Source organism: Rhipicephalus microplus, chromosome 5 (assembly GCF_043290135.1).
Source record: "Rhipicephalus microplus isolate Deutch F79 chromosome 5, USDA_Rmic, whole genome shotgun sequence".
Taxonomy (NCBI): domain Eukaryota; kingdom Metazoa; phylum Arthropoda; class Arachnida; order Ixodida; family Ixodidae; genus Rhipicephalus; species Rhipicephalus microplus.
The window spans coordinates 86,451,158-86,468,723 of record NC_134704.1 but is presented as its reverse complement, the minus strand read 5'-3'; the positions used below and the strand labels follow the sequence as shown (position 1 = coordinate 86,468,723).

The following is a 17,566-nucleotide window of genomic DNA, read 5'->3' as shown; positions in this document are numbered from 1 at the left end:
ACTAGTGCGCGTGAACTTAAGCGAACTCTATATGCTTATGGCTGTGAAAATTTTATCAATCTAGCCACTCGTATTACAGCGGATAGCGCGACGTTGCTAGATGTCGCCATTACAAATGCACCTGGCACAAGTAGCTATGCTGGCCTCTTATCAGTGGACATAAGTGATCATTTGCCGATATTTTGTTTCTTGCCAATGACAAATGATAAAAGCATAAAAATGGGCGTGTGCACATATCGGAATATAAACCCAAATTCTTTAGCTCATTTCCGCTCTCTGATCCAAAAGACAAACTGGGAACCGATTTTCCAGCAAAGTGATGTAAATAAAGCATATAACAATTTCTATGCCAGTTTCATGTCATGCTACGAGCTAGCCTTTCCTATTAAGACAACTAAGCGTACCCGGAAGAAAAAGATTAGAAAGCCATGGATTACGCGGGCACTTTTAAATAAGATTGCCGCTAAAAATAACATGTATCATTCTTTCGTTAAGACGCGTGACCCACAAAAGTTTGCTGAGTTCAAAAAATATCGAAATAAGCTCAATGCAGAACTTAGATATGCTAAAATCTGTTATTATGAGAATTTGTTCTCCCAAGTAGCAAATGACAAAAAGAAGTTCTGGCAGGCGGTTAACAATCTTGCTCAAAGAAAGAATGACGCAGCGCCAATAGTTGTAACTACAAATCAAGGCATCCTAAATGATGACGAAGCCGCTAATATGTTAAACCACCAATTCATTCGTAGTGGAGAGTACAGTTCGACTGTGCGCTATGAACATCCAAGTGTAGATGCGTATAAAAAAAAAAAACCAGTTCTAGTAATTCTATTGTACTGGCACCAGCTACGGAGCACGAACTGTCAAACATCATGCGTAACCTAAAAAACAATGCAGCTGCAGGCTACGACGATATCAAACCAGCTGCCGTGAAATATGTAATGGATATAATTTGCAGTCCTTTAACCCACGTCATTAACTGCATGCTCGAACAGGGTGTGTTTCCAGAAGCACTCAAGCTGGCTAGAGTGTGCCCGGTGCACAAAGGTGGCACAGACTACACTTTTAATAATTACCGCCCTATATCGGTATTACCAGTCATGTCAAAGATTTTTGAGACAGTCATAAACGTTCGCGTTGATGGTTTTGTTCAAAAGTACTCTATTATGTCTGACGTGCAATATGGGTTTCGAAAAAAAAGATCCTGTGAAGAAGCATTACTTTCTATAAAACATGAAATAATAAATAACATTGAACAAAGATTATACACCATTGGTCTTTTTCTAGATTTAAGAAAAGCTTTTGATTCTGTGAGCCACGCCATTTTGTTGACTAAGATATATGATTGTGGGATAAGAGGGATAGCACATGACTTGATTCGAAGTTATCTACAAAACAGGTATCAGTATGTATCTATTAACAATTCCAAATCTACGAAATTAAAGATACTACAAGGCGTCCCGCAGGGATCTATACTTGGACCCTTGTTGTTTAACTTGTACATAAACGATCTTGCTTATATACCATATTCCGAAAGTGTAATTATGTATGCTGATGATACAAATGTATTTTTTGCTGGAAAGTCGCTGCAAATGCTACAAATTTCAATAAATAATTACTTAAAACTACTTATGTCGTGGTTGCACAGCAACCAATTGCAACTCAATGTCAATAAAACAAAATACATTATTTTTGCCCCTATTAACAAGCCGATCAATTTTAAGCTAGCAATACTGTTTCAAAATGTGCAAATAGAACAGGTAGAGGCTCATAAATTCCTGGGCATATGGTTTAGAGGCGATATGTCCTGGACGACACATGTGGAAAAATTGTCCGCTGAACTGAGTAAAATCACGGGATGCTTTAATAAAATCCGGGATCTGATACCGCTCTGGCTTAAAAAAGTATTATATTACTCCATGTTCTACTCTCGCCTTACATATTGCATGCTAGTCTGGGGTACAACATACTCAAAGAATTATCAGAAATTGATAATATTGCAAAAGAGAGTCCTTAGATGCTTTGAAAACTACACAGGTAGGCTTCGAGATTTGCGAACGCATGATTTGTTTATTAAACACAATTTGCTAAAAGCTAACCAAATGTACTATTATAGAATATTTCAGCATATAAAAAAGAACAAGCTCTACACAGCTAAATCACCCCAATCAAAATGTCGTTATTCTCTACGCAATGAAACTAGGGTAATACCGAAGTTCCGAACAGCTTATGGCCGGCAGCATATAGGCTACCAGGTTCCGCATTTAATAAATCACCTAAGCCCCCTTGATTTTAATACTATGTCGAAAAAATCTATGAAACTGTATATTATAAATCATCAATTGGAATATGTATGATGCGTATCTTTTTTCGTGTCATACTGTTATGTTTTTTGTTTTTTTTCACAAATGAATAATGCCATTCACACTCGTTGCCTATGTTATATTTTACTGAAGTCAGTATATTTTATTCTGTATAATAATAATCTTATGTATTTTGCGACTGTTTATTGTGCATATTTCTTTGGTATTCCGGGCTGCTTATCCGGATTGATTTGATTTAACCTACATGTTATCTTTTTATCATGTATTATTCATCAGATGGTCTGTATACTGCTTATATGATCTTTAATTTCATATGAATTTCTGTGATGAATTTTGTATTGCCATATGTACCGCTGATGCTGAGTGCCAACAGGAGTGGGAGCCCTTTGTCAGGCCTTTGTAGCCTTTTGCTCCTGCTCCTTGTTTCTGTAATGGAAGCAAAATAAACTTCAAACTTCAAACTTCAAACTTCAAACAAACCAAACAAAAATCCAGTCCTCATTATAGGTGGACGAAATCACTCTCGAGTCGACTCACTCGGATTCACTCGGACCCAGATCAAGCCACGAGTTTGAGCGAGTCGCATCAATTTAACGCTACAATAAATTTTGCATGAGCCCTTAGCCAATAAAAGAAATTGTGCAGGCGGAATCAACTTGGTTGAAGAGCTCAGGTTGCTTTTGTAGCTCTAGATCTGAAATGTGCATGTCCGAGAGATATTGACGCCGAAAGGTTAAGCTAAGCAGGACAGCGGTGCTTGAACTGCCTAAGGGGGTTGCGAAACACTGCAGAAGACCCCAAAGCGCGGAAGGTCAAGATGGGCCAGCAGTGTTAGTCTTTGAAATCAGAAACTACTTGAATCTCGAAGGAAGGGCTGCAGCCATCGATTTCTAAAGAGCGTCTCTGCTGAGCCGGACAAGCATATCCCCGTAGCACTAGCTGCAGCGAAGGAGCCGCCGAAGCTAGATATATTCGGTCAGTACACAGGACACTCTTCTGCATTGCATCCCGGCACGAAAATGACTTTCATGACTGGGTTGATTAGTCGATAGCATCCTTACATCAAAGGTTTGTCCCCACCGCTGCCCGTTGCAGCTCCCATCTCTGAGCTGCTCGAGCGCACTTGTATAAGTCAACTGGGACAAAAGTACCCGCCCAATTGTTGCGTCAAGGTTCTCCACTCCTGTCAACATTTGTATTAGAAGAAAGTGGATGTGATTGGTTCTAACACAACATTGCTATTACTACTCTTAATATTTGTAGGGGTAGTATACGGTACTAATATAGCGATCAGATGTTCATTAGTGTAACTCGTATACTGCTAAGTTATGGATATCATCAATATGCTACGCGAGAAAGCCTAACTGCACCGTCTCAAAGTGCATCATAGTTGTAATAATTTTGAAGGTCTTGGGAAATCGTATCACCGATGTTTTTATTTTTCATAATTCGGTACAAATACACGTTGCCCTCTGGCACATTCTCCTGTGATTGTGACGTTGACAAAAACAGCCAATAGCGTGTTCATGACATAACACCTTACTGCGGAAACCTGTGATTTGTGCAACTCAAACACAAACTACAACAATACACTGATAATGTTTAAGAGAGAGTTGGTCGTCGATAATCTACTCTAAGTGATATGCGACGGCAGTTATACATGCGGCATCGCATCTTTCGAACCTTGCACAAGTATTCGCGTACTAAGAAGCCAGCCTAAGTTCCCCTTGATCTAGGTTAGGCCTTTTTCACAATTCTTTATATGTGAAGCATCTTAAGGTCCAATTCATTCCAGAGTGCGGTGCGACCACCCTCACATCGCATGCGCGCACTTGCCTTTTCTTCTCGCCCACGCTCCCCCTTTCTCGCCCCGCAATGCCGACGCAGCTAGCGTCTGCTAGCCGACTCACGCTCCCCATTCTCCCTCCTATATGAATTCCTCTGAGCGGTGTTTACATCACCATTGCACATGCGCATCTGCTCTCTCTCACTCTCGTCTCCTGGGCTCTCCCTCTTCCAACTCGCTGAAGTGAGCCTCGCCACGCCGACACAAGCAGCGTCTGCTGATGAGTTCCTTCGATGAAACCGGCTGCTCGCGCTATACAACCATTCACTGGCTATCCCGTTTATTTGTAGGCACTGGATCTTGACTTCAGAAGTAGTGCCGGTGGGACATTTTTACAGCGCGTTGTTGAACAATAGAGGTTTTTAGTCTCTCTGGTACACCACTATACACAGTAAAAAAATTTACACCCAAAAGGGTGTAAAAAGGGTGCTTTTACGAGAAAGCACCCTTTGCAACACCCTTCAACACCCATAAATGGTCGATTGAAAAAAAAGCACCCATTTGTTTGGGTGCTTGCCTCGATAGCACCCTAAAATAGGCTCTAAGGGTGCTTTTGTGCCTGAGAAGGGGGTAGGTGACTATTCATCAGATGGAATATGCAGTATAAGAAGAACACATAATTATAATATTTGGTATTTTACGTCTCAAAAACCTCGATATGATTATGAGGGTCGTCGTAGTGGAAAGCTCTAGAGATTTTGACCATTTGGTGTTCTTTAATGGGCGCTGATATTGCGCAGTGTCTACCTTTTCGCCTCCATCAGAATTCGACTGCCACGGCCGGCATCGAACCCGCGACCTTCGGATTGGCGGCCGAGCAGCGTAGCTACTGCACGAGTATGTGGACCTTGCGTTAAATGACGGCCTAATTGACTTAGAATGTGTGAAGGTGCTCTCCGAATACAGCAGAATGCCAGCAGAAGCAAATCGCGTTTCATCTATAATGGCAATTAACTGCAATCCACGTTACGAAAGCTCACCTTAGCGTTGGTTATAAGCTACATGTTTGCTGTGGATTATATACAGGAACATAATGTTCGCCCGAGTATGGGTGTGTGTGCGTGAGCCTGCGCATGTGTTCGCGTGTAAGCGCGATTGTGTGTACACCCGTGCATGTGTGCGTGCGCGTGTATGTGCGAGTCCGTGCTTGTGTTAAGCGTGCCTGTGCACATATGTACGCCCATGCATGCGTGAGTTTACTGTCGCGTGTGTGCGTGTTGCCGTATGTGTGTATACGTGTATGTGTGTGCGCCTGTGAATAAGTATGCGTGTGCATCAGCCCGTGCGCCCTCAAATTTCGTGTGTGTGTGTGGGGGGGGGCACTGCTTCTTAGTGTTTAAGGTCCCACACCTGTTCAGACTGGGAGTCTATATGGGAAGTGGCTTAAAAAATGGCGGTGGTCAAGGCACTTTACACTAACTATTCAGTACATGGAAAACAGCTGCACATTTTCGTACCTCATCATTGCTTACGAACTTGCTGTGGTAACTGATTAGCTCCGTTGAGGCGCTTCTACGCTCGAAAACGTGGGTTATGACCAATTCCCACGGAAAGCTGTCACTGCACTTATGCACAACCATCGTTTATATTAACAACGTTTAACAAGAACGTGCACTGCCTTTGCTACAGGTGTTTAGCAAGCTCATTGGTCAACCATATGGAATTATGTGCTGATCATGTGGTCAGCAAAAAGTTTGTTATAACAACCTCGGCACGTTTCGTGGTGCATGACAAGCCTTCTAAACATCCGCTACTGTGGATTAATTTGTTCCAGCTTCGACTACGCATTCAGTGTTTGCGGCACCACACGCGGAATCGCCTGACACAGACAATGCAAAAAGAAATTTCTCTGAAAAAAGGTGTAGCGATGCTCTCCCGCTAATGCCACCGAGTACGAAATAATTATTGTTTCTGGCCATTCCATGGTGCACTTTGTTTTGCGCAAGTTTTGCTTCACTATTTTTCGCCCACTGCAATCGCATTCCGTCAAAATACTCAAAGAACCCGAGGCTGGTAAATAACCTGCGTCGCTGTGCGACTGGCTGGAAGGAGAGTGGCCGTTTACAAGGAGTCATTCCGCGTTGAACGGCCGTCCGCCGTATGCGCCATAGCGTTTGCCTTTCGACGCCGTCTTGGCGGGTTTGCCGCTCAACCCGGCCAGCGTTGCTCCCACAACAGCGGCGTAGATAAGCGAAGAGTTGCGTCACCGAACACCAGCTGCGGCGCCGCCACGCCGCCGCCAGTGCCTCCTCCTTCTCTCTCTCAGTGTTGCCCTCTCTGTCTCATCAGTCTTTCAAATGCGTTGCGTTGGTCGGGGGTCTTGGTCGCTGTGTGTGTTCTAGCGAACAGGCGCATATTCAATGGTGGTCACGCATGGCACCGTGTTCGAAGTGACGCTCGGATTAAGGAATATTCATGGAGTGGCGGACACGGACAACGTGGGCCTGTTAACGGTAAGTGTACTGTTTTCCTAGGTCGTAATCATACAGCGCTAGCTGGGCGCATGCAACAGCTCTGCCGAAGTAGGCTGCCAGCCATTTACAACAGCATGCGTTCGCTGGCCTGTTGCAGATGCCCGATTAAACGTGTGACTTAACGAGTTCACACTACTATGCGCGATGTTGTGTAAGTGCCTGCATCACTCATACAGTGAGGGATGTGATCACTTAACAAGGGCGGGATTAGTTGCTGATCGCACATTGTCTCTACACTGCACAAAGTGATTGATATTGTTTTAAGATGTGCTTTGGGCTACATCGTAATAACATTTCTAATAATACTCAAATGTGCAACGTGCTTCTGTAGGTGTAAGCGCAAAAAAGAAAGAAAAAGCAAAAATTATGTACAGAGGCGCACTGTACGAAATGGCTTTTTTTTTTGCTTAAAGACGGTATAGTTGGAGGTGCTGATATGCCGCGATGCTCCCAGCACGTGCGCCTCGGTCTTTTAAGCTATTTAGGACAAGTGCCACCAGCAACAGGGAAAGATCTAGCAGACTTCCAAAGGCGCGTTGTTGTGGCCATCGCCGTGCGTTGTTTTCCCTCGTTTCTGTTTGCTCTTTTCGTGCTTCGCTTTGGGTGCACGTTAAAGAACCCCAGGTGGTCAAAATTTCCGGAGCCCTCCACTACGGCGTCTCTCATAATCAAATAGTGGTTTTGGGACGTTAAACCCCACAAATCAATCAATCAATCAATCGTGCTTCGCTTTCATCTGCGATAATGTTCGGCGTTATAACAGAATCGAGAGAGTATACGTGACTGTTGGAGCTATGTGCGGTTTCTCTAGCATAAGTCATGGCTGCTGCAACGTAGTCGGCGTCCGCTCGCGTTGGTGTCGTTCGAGCGCTCGTACTTGCTTGGTTGTGTTTAACTGAGTATTTAGGCACGGGTTACGTTTGTAAATTTCGTAGTCAATAATCGCTAATAGCGTGCCCCTGATTGCCATCAGAGGATGGGCTTGGTTGTCGAAATATGCCAGACGCTTTTTCTGAAAGCAAGCTTTGAATTTTTTTTAAAAGAAGTACTTTCATACATGCAAGGCAGTGCCTATTGCAGGCCCGCAACTCTTTAAAAACTGGACGAGCTATCACATCTTTTATCAAATTACAATGAATTAAGATGATTGAATTATAGATGACGAATTTCTGTGCTAGATTAGGTGAACAAAACACATGTTCGCAGCCCTACGTCTAGAAAGCAGGCAAATAGGAAGCACAGCGTCAAATTTGGATTAGATTCCATTGACGGAGCGTCTTGTGAGAGTAGAAAGAACGAGAAAATTGTTCATTTTTGATGCCCTTATAGAGGCAGTCAGAATTGCACTGATTGGTGACTTGTAACAGTTCCCCAGATTGTTAGAGGCGTGATTTAAGTAAGTAAATCTTTTACTTTTTTTTTGCAGACCTCTTCGCTAGTGCCACGCCCAAGATCATTTGTTCTCATGTAAAAGAGAAAGCAGAGATGTCTTCACTGTTTGTACATGAAGAGGTAAGTTTCTTGTGCGTTTTGATTAATGCTACATGTTCTAAACGTTGTACTTTAAGAATTGTTTTTCACACTGAATCACTACCCTAGAAGGAATTTGATTCTTAAGTGAGTTCAGGCTTTCGTAAGTGCCATTTTTTGAGCTGTACTCTTACACTTCACCTCATTTCGGGAATTCGCTGTATGCTGGAAAACTCTTATCTTTATCATACGAAATTATTGGAATGTATGGGTTGTATGCTTCGAGTTCAGTGTAATGTCAATTACACGCCATTTCGAAGGATACACACTACACATTCTTTATATATGGTGCTGCCAGAACAGCACAAAAATTTTTATGAGAAGTCATATTTGCTCTTATTACAGGATGAGAGGGTGCCGCTGACGTCCTGCGTAGTCTACCCTGGACCCAGCCTAGAGCAAGCCTACTTCCTGAACCTCCACATGGATAACCGAAAAATCTTCCGTGTCAGTAATGACGAAGAAGGAAGGAGTGACAGCACTGATGAGTTGATTTTTTTTTATTTTCAACATTGTCTACGGCCGCAAGGCCTTTAACAACCACCGTGATTGAGCGGCTTTTTCTCGGCGTGAGTTTGGAGTTTATCAAAGAAGTTGTTCAGGCAGTACGACGCTGAAAATTTTAGTGTCACAATGCCTGAACAACTTTTTCTAGTGTGTTCATGGTAGATGAACAAATATTGTTATTTGTGCAAGTTATTTTGCTTAAATATAGCTGGACCATTCCATGCCAAACGTCCCAGCCACTTTGGCGACCATCTGAATTGTATTTGAAAAAAAAATGTGCTGACTTACTGCGTTGAAAACAGTGAACTGCTAGAATACTTCAGCGAGAAAAAAAGTTTTGTTCATGTGGCTGGCTTATAACTTCCTGGCATAATGCCGTCTGTGTGCTGTTTGTGGAAAATTTTGTTTTAAAACTACCGCTTATTTTTTCTAAAGCAGATTCGGTCTACCTGTTAAGTAAATGTGCTTCTGTAAGGTATTTGAATCTCAATAATAATAGTGCAATTTTTTTGCCACATTCGCTTCCAAGAAAAAAGCCAAAATGTGTTATGTTTGCATTTTTTATTGCAATATTGCACTTTGTATGAATATCTGAGCAGTGAATACTTACTCCAAAGAAGGTATATTCTAAGGAAAAAATATCTTTATACCTCTCAAGCTGCTGAAATATAGGAGAAAATATCACGAATTTCACAAAATCGTGATTTTTGTCCGTATTGAGATGCAATTTGCTCGATGTTGTGATACAATGAAAACTCATCATTATACCTAAACTGTAAGAAAATGAAATTCTTTTCTGTAATAGAAATCTTATCGCAAAAAGGACAGGAAAGAGCGCTGTCAACTGAATTTTATTGAAGGTGCTACGAGCGTTTTTATACTGAGCACAAGACCAGGGCTCATCTGCAACAACACATGTGTGACCATGACAAAATAATTTTAACCGAGAAAAGAATACTCTTTTTCGGAAAAGATAAGTGAAGATGTACTGATGCACTGATCCTTGGCCTTCCTGATAAAGAGTTCTAAAATCTCTCATTTTTCTGCTTGCTTTTTTTTTCAAAAACCGTATTTTATGAAACCTAGGACTACACTTACATTCTTTACGGTCATGAGATTACTATAGCCCTTCTTAACATTTGAAGCATGCTGTCTTGCTTGATAATTGAAGCATTGCCCAGTTTGTCCTATGTTTACTTTTCCACGTGTTAGCGGTATCTCATACACATTAGATTGGCATTCAGTAAACCTATTCTAGTGACGAATGGTGCAAGATTGACTATTCCTGTTGCTGTAAGTACATGCAATTTTGAAAGCATGCAAGGGGTGGAAAACAACAATGTCATATCTGCTGGCTCTTTTCCTAAAATTGTGAGACACCTTATGTACGTAGTACCATCTGACATGCAAAGGTGATTGGTCATTCTCTTTTTCTTTTGGTCCTGTTTCCTTTAACTTTACTTTCTGCAGGAGGGTTTCGCAAACAAGTGTGATGATGCTGTTGGGGTATTGGCTGGTGCTATCAGCCCAGGAGTGCTAAGAATGTTCTGCCTTCTGATAGTAGGCATTCAAAATTAATAGAAAGAGGAATTGATACCACATGTATTCAGGCCACCCTTCAGAAGTCATGCTAGCACAAGGGTGAGGTCAGGCTTAAAAACCAGATTAAAAGACAAAAAGATGCTGGGTATCCCAACAGAATCTTCACACCCGTTTGCAAAACGCTCCTGCGGAAAGTAAAGTTAAAGAAGACAGCACCAACAAAAAACAATGACCAAAACCTTTGCATGTTATACCACATCACGTGTCTCACAACTAGAAAATTAGCCAGCAGATATGATATTAGCGTGTTGTTTTCCACCCCTTGCAAGCTTTCAAAAGTGTGTGTACTAAACAGCAACAGGAATAGTCAATCTTGCCCCATTTGTCACGAGAATAGGTTTACTTAATGCCAATTTAACGTTTGTATAAACATTTTTTATCAGGTAAACCAATGATCAGTGCATCACTACACGTTCACTTATCCTTTCCGAGAGGGAGTATTCTTTTCACAGTTAAAATTATTTTGTAGTGCTCACACGTGTCGTCGCGCATGAACACGGTTCTTGTACTCCGTATAAAAAGCACTCGTAGCACATTCATTAAATTCAGTTGACAGTCTGTACTCTTTCCTGTCCTTTCTGTCTCTTCCTAAAGTCGTCGTGCTGTGACTAGCACACAACCACGATGAACCAACTCTCCCAATTTAAGCTCTTGTTACGTAACACGTAGACGGAGTTTCGTATGGAAAGAAGGAGCGGTGCTTTTAAAATAAAATTTTTCACATACAACACCTAGACGGCATTCCAGAAAGTTCAGAAGGCAGCCACGTGACCAAATATTTTTCCTCTCCTAAATATTCCAGAAGTTCACTATTTTCAATGCAGCACGAGTTTTTTGAATACATTTGAGATGGTTGCCAAAATGGCTGGGACATTTGGCATAAAGTGACCCAGCTGTGTCATTAGCCATAATTATGCATTACCTCTTTTGTTTTTTGTGTGTCCTGACTCAGTTTTGTGTTCGTTTTTAACATATTGTGTTTCTAATCATTGTATTGGTTTCTTAAGTATTCGCTAAAGTTATATGTGCGAAAACCCGTATATGATTGCATGTACATCATTTCTCATAACCAATTGTTATACATCCAGGAATACAAAGCTTAAACCACTGTGATTGTATACATTTGAAAACGCTATCCATATATATTTTTGTGTGCATCACTTCTTGGGAACGATTGTGTACATGAAGGCGTATATAGTGAAATCATGGTGATTGTATATATTTGAAAGAATCATAAGTATATATTTGCCTGTATTTCATTCCTATTAACCGATTGTGTACACGAAAGAGTATTAAACTGGAAACCACTGGGATTGTAGATACTTGAAAGAATTATAGGGATATATTAGCGTTTATTTCATTTGTAGTCTCTATGTACTTGAAGCAGTATACTAAACTGAAACCAGTGTAATTGTATGTTGCAAAGAATTGTCAATAAAGTGAAACTGAAATGATATAATAAACATTTGAGGTGTTGCATGTGTAGTGTATGTATACATGAACGTATATCTGGTGAAAAAGTTGTGTGGCAGAAGAAAAGTTTATGTTTTATTTGCCTATTAAATAAACGCAATATGCAAGGGCAGCAAGGCTTCATTTTCTGTAACGCACATTATGCATATACACTGAAGTATATATAGATCCAGCACAAGTTCATACACGATTGTACGCGTTTATATTTTTGCCCACACGCAATGAATGGAGCTCGACAGGTGGTGCGCCATCGATAATCAGGACCACTTTCTTCAAGTAGTGTTTAATCAGTGCATGCTGATATCTGTTGGTGGCAGTATTCGCCACCCCTGCCATGGGCACTCAACACCCTTGTGCACCCTTCTCGCACCCTCCTCAGAGGGTGCTAAAAAAGTGATGGACATCGAAGGCACCCTTTCTTAAGGGTGTTTTTTTAACACCCTACAGTTTTTTTACATGTACACCCTATTCTAAGGGTGCATGGTAAAGCACCCTTTTTGGAAGGTGCTGAATTAACACCCTTAGGGTGTCGTCCACGGGACAAGCTCATTTACACCCTTCTGGGTGTAAACATTTTTACTGTGTACGCAAAATACTTAGCGTGTACCGGAATACCGGACGTGAAATGCGCATGCCATCAAAACATGGCCGCGGCGCTGAAAGCGATTGCCATCCACCGGAAATTTATCGAGTAGCCGTCGCGCGCTCTGTACAGCTCGCTAGCTTCTATATATATAATAGATGCTTTTATTGTAATAGCAAATATATGGACACTCTCGGCTGGATTTCGCCGCCGGTGTTGGCATTGATGTCATGTACCATATATAAATAAATAAAAAAATAAAATATATATATATATATATATATATATATATATCTGTGTGTGTGTGTGTGTGTGTGTTTATATAAGAAAACACAAGAAAGAAGAAAAGTTCCAGAAAAAAGTTAGCAGATCCCACGTACAGTGGGAATCGATGAAGTGCGAAGCACAAATAAGAAATGTTGATATGTCACTTTAATATCACCACAACGTTATGAGGTGGAAGTAAATGATACCGTAAATGACTTCCGCGTCATCATTATCACGTTCGCATGTGTCGTTTACCTTCGTCATATATTCACATCACGTGATACCAAATTTATTATATGTGGAGCTAGCGAAACGGCCTCGAGTGCATCATGAAGGGCCCAAGCTACTCCAACGTAACGTTGACGCGTGTGCTCGCTGGGCACAGCGAAGCTACGTTAGCAAAACGCGAGCACTCTATTGTCTAACGCTAAGCGCGATCGGCGTGACCAGCGTCCGTCATCGCGGCCCGACGGCAACCGGCGCAAAATGCGACATGCTGTATTTGGCACCAATGCGTTACCCAGACAGCACTGCGTCTGCCTCTTTTCAAGTCGGAGGGACGCCGGACGCGCTGAAACGCGCATGCGTCAAAGCAACGCAGCGCTGCGCGTGCCTGCGAGTATATGGCACGACCGGCGCATGGCGTGGCAACGCCGGCGTGACGCACGAAATCAGCGCCGGCTAGCACACGCACCGCGTCACGTCGAAATGTATTGGCGCATTGACTGCGTCATGCAGTCATGTTCTCACATGACAGCCATCTCATAATTATTATGTTTGCACCAGTGACATACCTTCGTCATTCATTAGCGTCACGTAATACCAAATTTGGCACATGTCAAGCTAGCGAAACGGCCGCCAGCGCATCATCAGAGTGGCATGTAGTAATTTTCTTACATAACACGCGTGTCGTGATTATCATGCTTGGATGTGTCATTTGCCTATGTCGTGCATTCGCGTAGCGTAATACCGAGTTTAGTACATGTGAAGCTATGTACGTTAAAGAACTTCAGGTGGTCGAAATTTCCGGATCCCTCCACTACGGCGTCTGTCATAATCATATCGTGGTTTCAGGACGTTAAACCCCACAAATCTATCATCAATGCTGGTACTGTTTCGAAGGAGTGAGCGGCGACGTGGTATACAGAAAGTTAATCTCAATCTGCGATAATAAATGTGAATGCTCTGGTGGATAACTGTGCTTTGTACGTGAGACTATGTTTTTTTTTTCTGGTATACCGTATTTATTTCGTGCTCAAGCTTTCGTAAAAAAAATTGCCCGCAGCTTCCCTCGGGGGAACACTGAGGAGGATGCGGAGCATATAATTGGTCAACGGGGTGTTAAAGTGCGACTTACTTGGGTCGATGGCTAAATTGGTTAACGTGGTTGTGAAATGGGGTGTTAAATTGCGACTTACTTGGGTCGCTGGCTAAATTGGTTAACGTGGTTGTAGGAGGGTTATTAAATGAGGAACACGTACGACACGTATGCGAAAGGGCGGTGTTTATCTATTGCGACGAACTTTGAGCACGATGGCTTTTTGGTCGGTAAAGTGAAGAGTGAGTGGATCGGGTTGCAGCGGTCGTATGTCGAAATTTGCAAAGACGTGGTCGATGCAGGTTCCGCGAATGGTGGTCGGCTGGTGGTGTTTGCAGTCGTCGTGCGTTGCGCGTTTCAGCGAGTGTCGCGACGCCATGTATTCGACTATCGCGGGCAGCATCGGGATCGACCTCTCGTCGCCGACGCTTGCACTCGGCTTCCCGTTTTCGAAAGTCCGGGTCCTCTTGTCGACGCTTACGTTTCAAAGCGGCCGAATCCGGTGCTACTGCTCGACGCTGACGTCTCTCAGCGGCTTCACGTTCCTTAAGTTGAGCATCTTCCGCTCGACGCCGACATTTACGTTCGGCGTCGCGAGCTCTTCTCCGCGCTGCCTTGTCTTCGGACGACGACTTGGTTGCGGTTCCGCCAACACTTTGGCCGGCGCTGGTCGAAGGGACGTCGATCATTGCGACCTCGGACGTCGACGCGCCGTACAAACCAACCGACGAGCGGCAACTGAGCGAGCGAGCACCGACCTTGAGTATATATACAGCGCGACGGCGCATGCACTGTCAGCTGTCGAATGTTCGAGAAGGGGGAGAAGCGCAACGGCGCATGCGCGCGCGTCAGCTGCCGATGTTCTCGAAGCGCGACGGCGCATGCGCGCGCGTCAGCTGCCGATGTTCTCGAAGCGCGACGGCGCATGCGCGCGCGTCAGCTGCCGATGTTCTCGAAGCGTGACGGCGCATGCGCGCTACATTATACAGCTAGCGAATGTTCGTGAAGAGGAGAAGCGCACGCGGTGTGTAGACGAGGAAGGGTGCACAGATGGTGGAGGAGTGAAGCGCGCGCGGTGTGTAGAGGAGGAAGGGATGCACAGATGGTGGAAGAAAGAGGAGGAAGCTTGCGGACGGCGCCGCACTACAAGCCTCGTGTATTAGATGCTCCGCATCTAAAACAGACAAAGATGATGAAACGAGGCAGAATTTCCTAACTTCACAGTAAACATTTTTACACCCAGAAGGGTGTAAATGAGCTTGTCCCATGGACGACACCCTAAGTGTGCTAATTCAGCCCCTTCCAAAAAGGCTGCCTTTCCATGCACCCTTAGAATAGGGTGTACATGTAAAAAAACTTTAGGGTGTTAAAAAACACCCTTAAGTGAGGGTGCCTTCGATGTCCATCACTCTTTTAGCACCCTCTGAGGAGGGTGCGAGAAGGGTGCACAAGGGTGTTGAGTGCCCATGGCAGGGGTGGCGAATACTGCCACCAATAGATATCAGCATGCACTGATTAAACACTACTTGAAGAAAGTGGTCCTGATTATCGATGGTGCACCACCTGTCGAGCTCCATTCATTGCGTGTGGGCAAAAATATAAACGTGTACAATCGTGTATGAACTTGTGCTGGATCTATATATACTTCAGTGTATATGCATAATGCGCGTTACAGAAAATGAAGCCTTGCTGCCCTTGCATATTGCGTTTATTTAATAGGCAAAAAACATAAACTTTTCTTCTGCCACACAACTTTTTCACCAGATATACGTTGATGTATACGTACACTACACATGCAACACCTCAAATGTTTATTATATTTTTTCAGTTTCACTTTATTGACAATTCTTTGCAACATACAATTACACTGGTTTCAGTTTAGTATACTGCTTCAAGTACATAGAGACTACAAATGAAATACACGCTAATATATCCCTATAATTCTTTCAAGTATCTACAATCCCAGTGGTTTCCAGTTTAATACTCCTTCGTGTACACAATCGCTTAATAGGAATGAATTACAGGCAAATAGATACTTATGATTCTTTCAAATATATACAATCACCATGATTTCACTATATACGCCTTCATGTACACAATCGTTCCCCAGAAGTGATGCACACAAAAATGTATATGGATAGTGTTTTCAAATGTGTACAATCACAGTGGTTTAAGCTTTGTATTCCTGGATGTATAACAATTGGTTATGAGAAATGATGTACATGCAAACATATATGGGTTTTTACACATATAACTTTAGCGAATACCTAAAAAATTAATACAATGATCAGAAACAAAATAAGCTAAAACCGAACACAAAACTGAGTCAGGACACACAAAAAACAAAAGAGGTAATGCATAACTACGGCTAATGACACAGTTGGGTCATTTTATGCCAAATGTCCCAGCCATTTCGGCAATCATCTCAAATGTATTCGAAAACTCGTGCTGCATTGAAAATAGTGAACTTCTGGAATATTTAGGAGAGGAAACATATTTGGTCACGTGGCTGCCTTCTGAACTTCCTGGAATGCCGTGTAGGTGTTGTATGTGAAACATTTTATTTTAAAAGCACCGCTCCTTCTTTCTATACGAAACTCGGTCTACGTGTTACGTAACAAGAGCTTAATTTGGGCGAGTTGGTTCATCGCGATTGTGTGCTAGTCACAGCGCGACAACTTAAGGAAGAGACAGAAAGGACAGGAAAGAGCACCGACTGCCAACTGAATTTAATGAATGTGCTACAAGCGCTTTTATACGGAGTATAAGAATCGTGCTCATGCGGGACGACACGTGTGACCACTACAAAATAATCTTAACTGAGAAAAGAATACTCCCTCTCGGAAAGGATAAGTGAACGTGTAGTGATGCAGTGATCATTGGTTTACCTGATAAAAAATACTTCTACAAATGTTAAATTGGCGTTAAGTAAACCTATTCTCGTGACGAATGGTGCAAGATTGACTATTCCTGTTGCTGTTTAGTACACACACTTTTCAAAGCTTGCAAGGGGTGGAAAACAACATGTTAATATGATATCTGCTGTCTATTTTTTTAATTGTAAGACATGTGATGTGGTATACATGCAAAGGTTTTGGTCATTGTTTTTTTGTTGGTCGTGTCTTCTTTAACTCTACTTTCTGCAGGAGGGTTTCGGAAACGGGTGTGATGATTCTGTTGGTATATCGAGCATCTTTTAGTCTTTTAATCTGGTTTTTAAGCCTGACTTCACCCTTGTGTTAACATGACTTCTGAAGGGTGGCCTGAATACGTGTGGTATCAATTCCTCTTTTTACTAATTTTAGATGCCCACTATTTGAAGGAAGAACATTCTTAGCCATCCTGGGCTGATAACACCAGCCAATACCCCAACAGCATCATCACACTCATTTGCAAAACCCTCCTGCAAAAAGTAAAGTTAAAGGAAACAGGACCAAAAGAAAAACAGAATGACCAATGACCTTTGCATGTCACACGGTACTACGTACATAAGGTGTCTCACAATTTTAGGAAAAGAGCCAGCAGATATGACATTGTTGTTTTCCACCCCTTGCAAGCTTTCAAAAGTGCATCTACTTACAGCAACAGGAATAGTCAATCTTGCACCATTCGTCACTAGAGTAGGTTTACTGAATGCCAATC

The 17,566-nt window shown here is 42.7% G+C and overlaps 1 protein-coding gene across 1 annotated transcript; it reads left to right on the top strand.

The window, feature by feature from the left end:
• Positions 1-5,352: 5,352 nt before the first annotated feature.
• Positions 5,353-9,567, top strand: LOC142817511 (uncharacterized). Its single transcript, XM_075894531.1, has 4 exons — positions 5,353-5,360; positions 6,460-6,623; positions 8,071-8,156; positions 8,520-9,567. Exons 1-4 carry the CDS (start codon positions 5,353-5,355, stop codon positions 8,709-8,711), a joined length of 450 nt encoding a protein of 149 aa, XP_075750646.1. The 3' UTR covers positions 8,712-9,567.
• Positions 9,568-17,566: the final 7,999 nt, after the last annotated feature.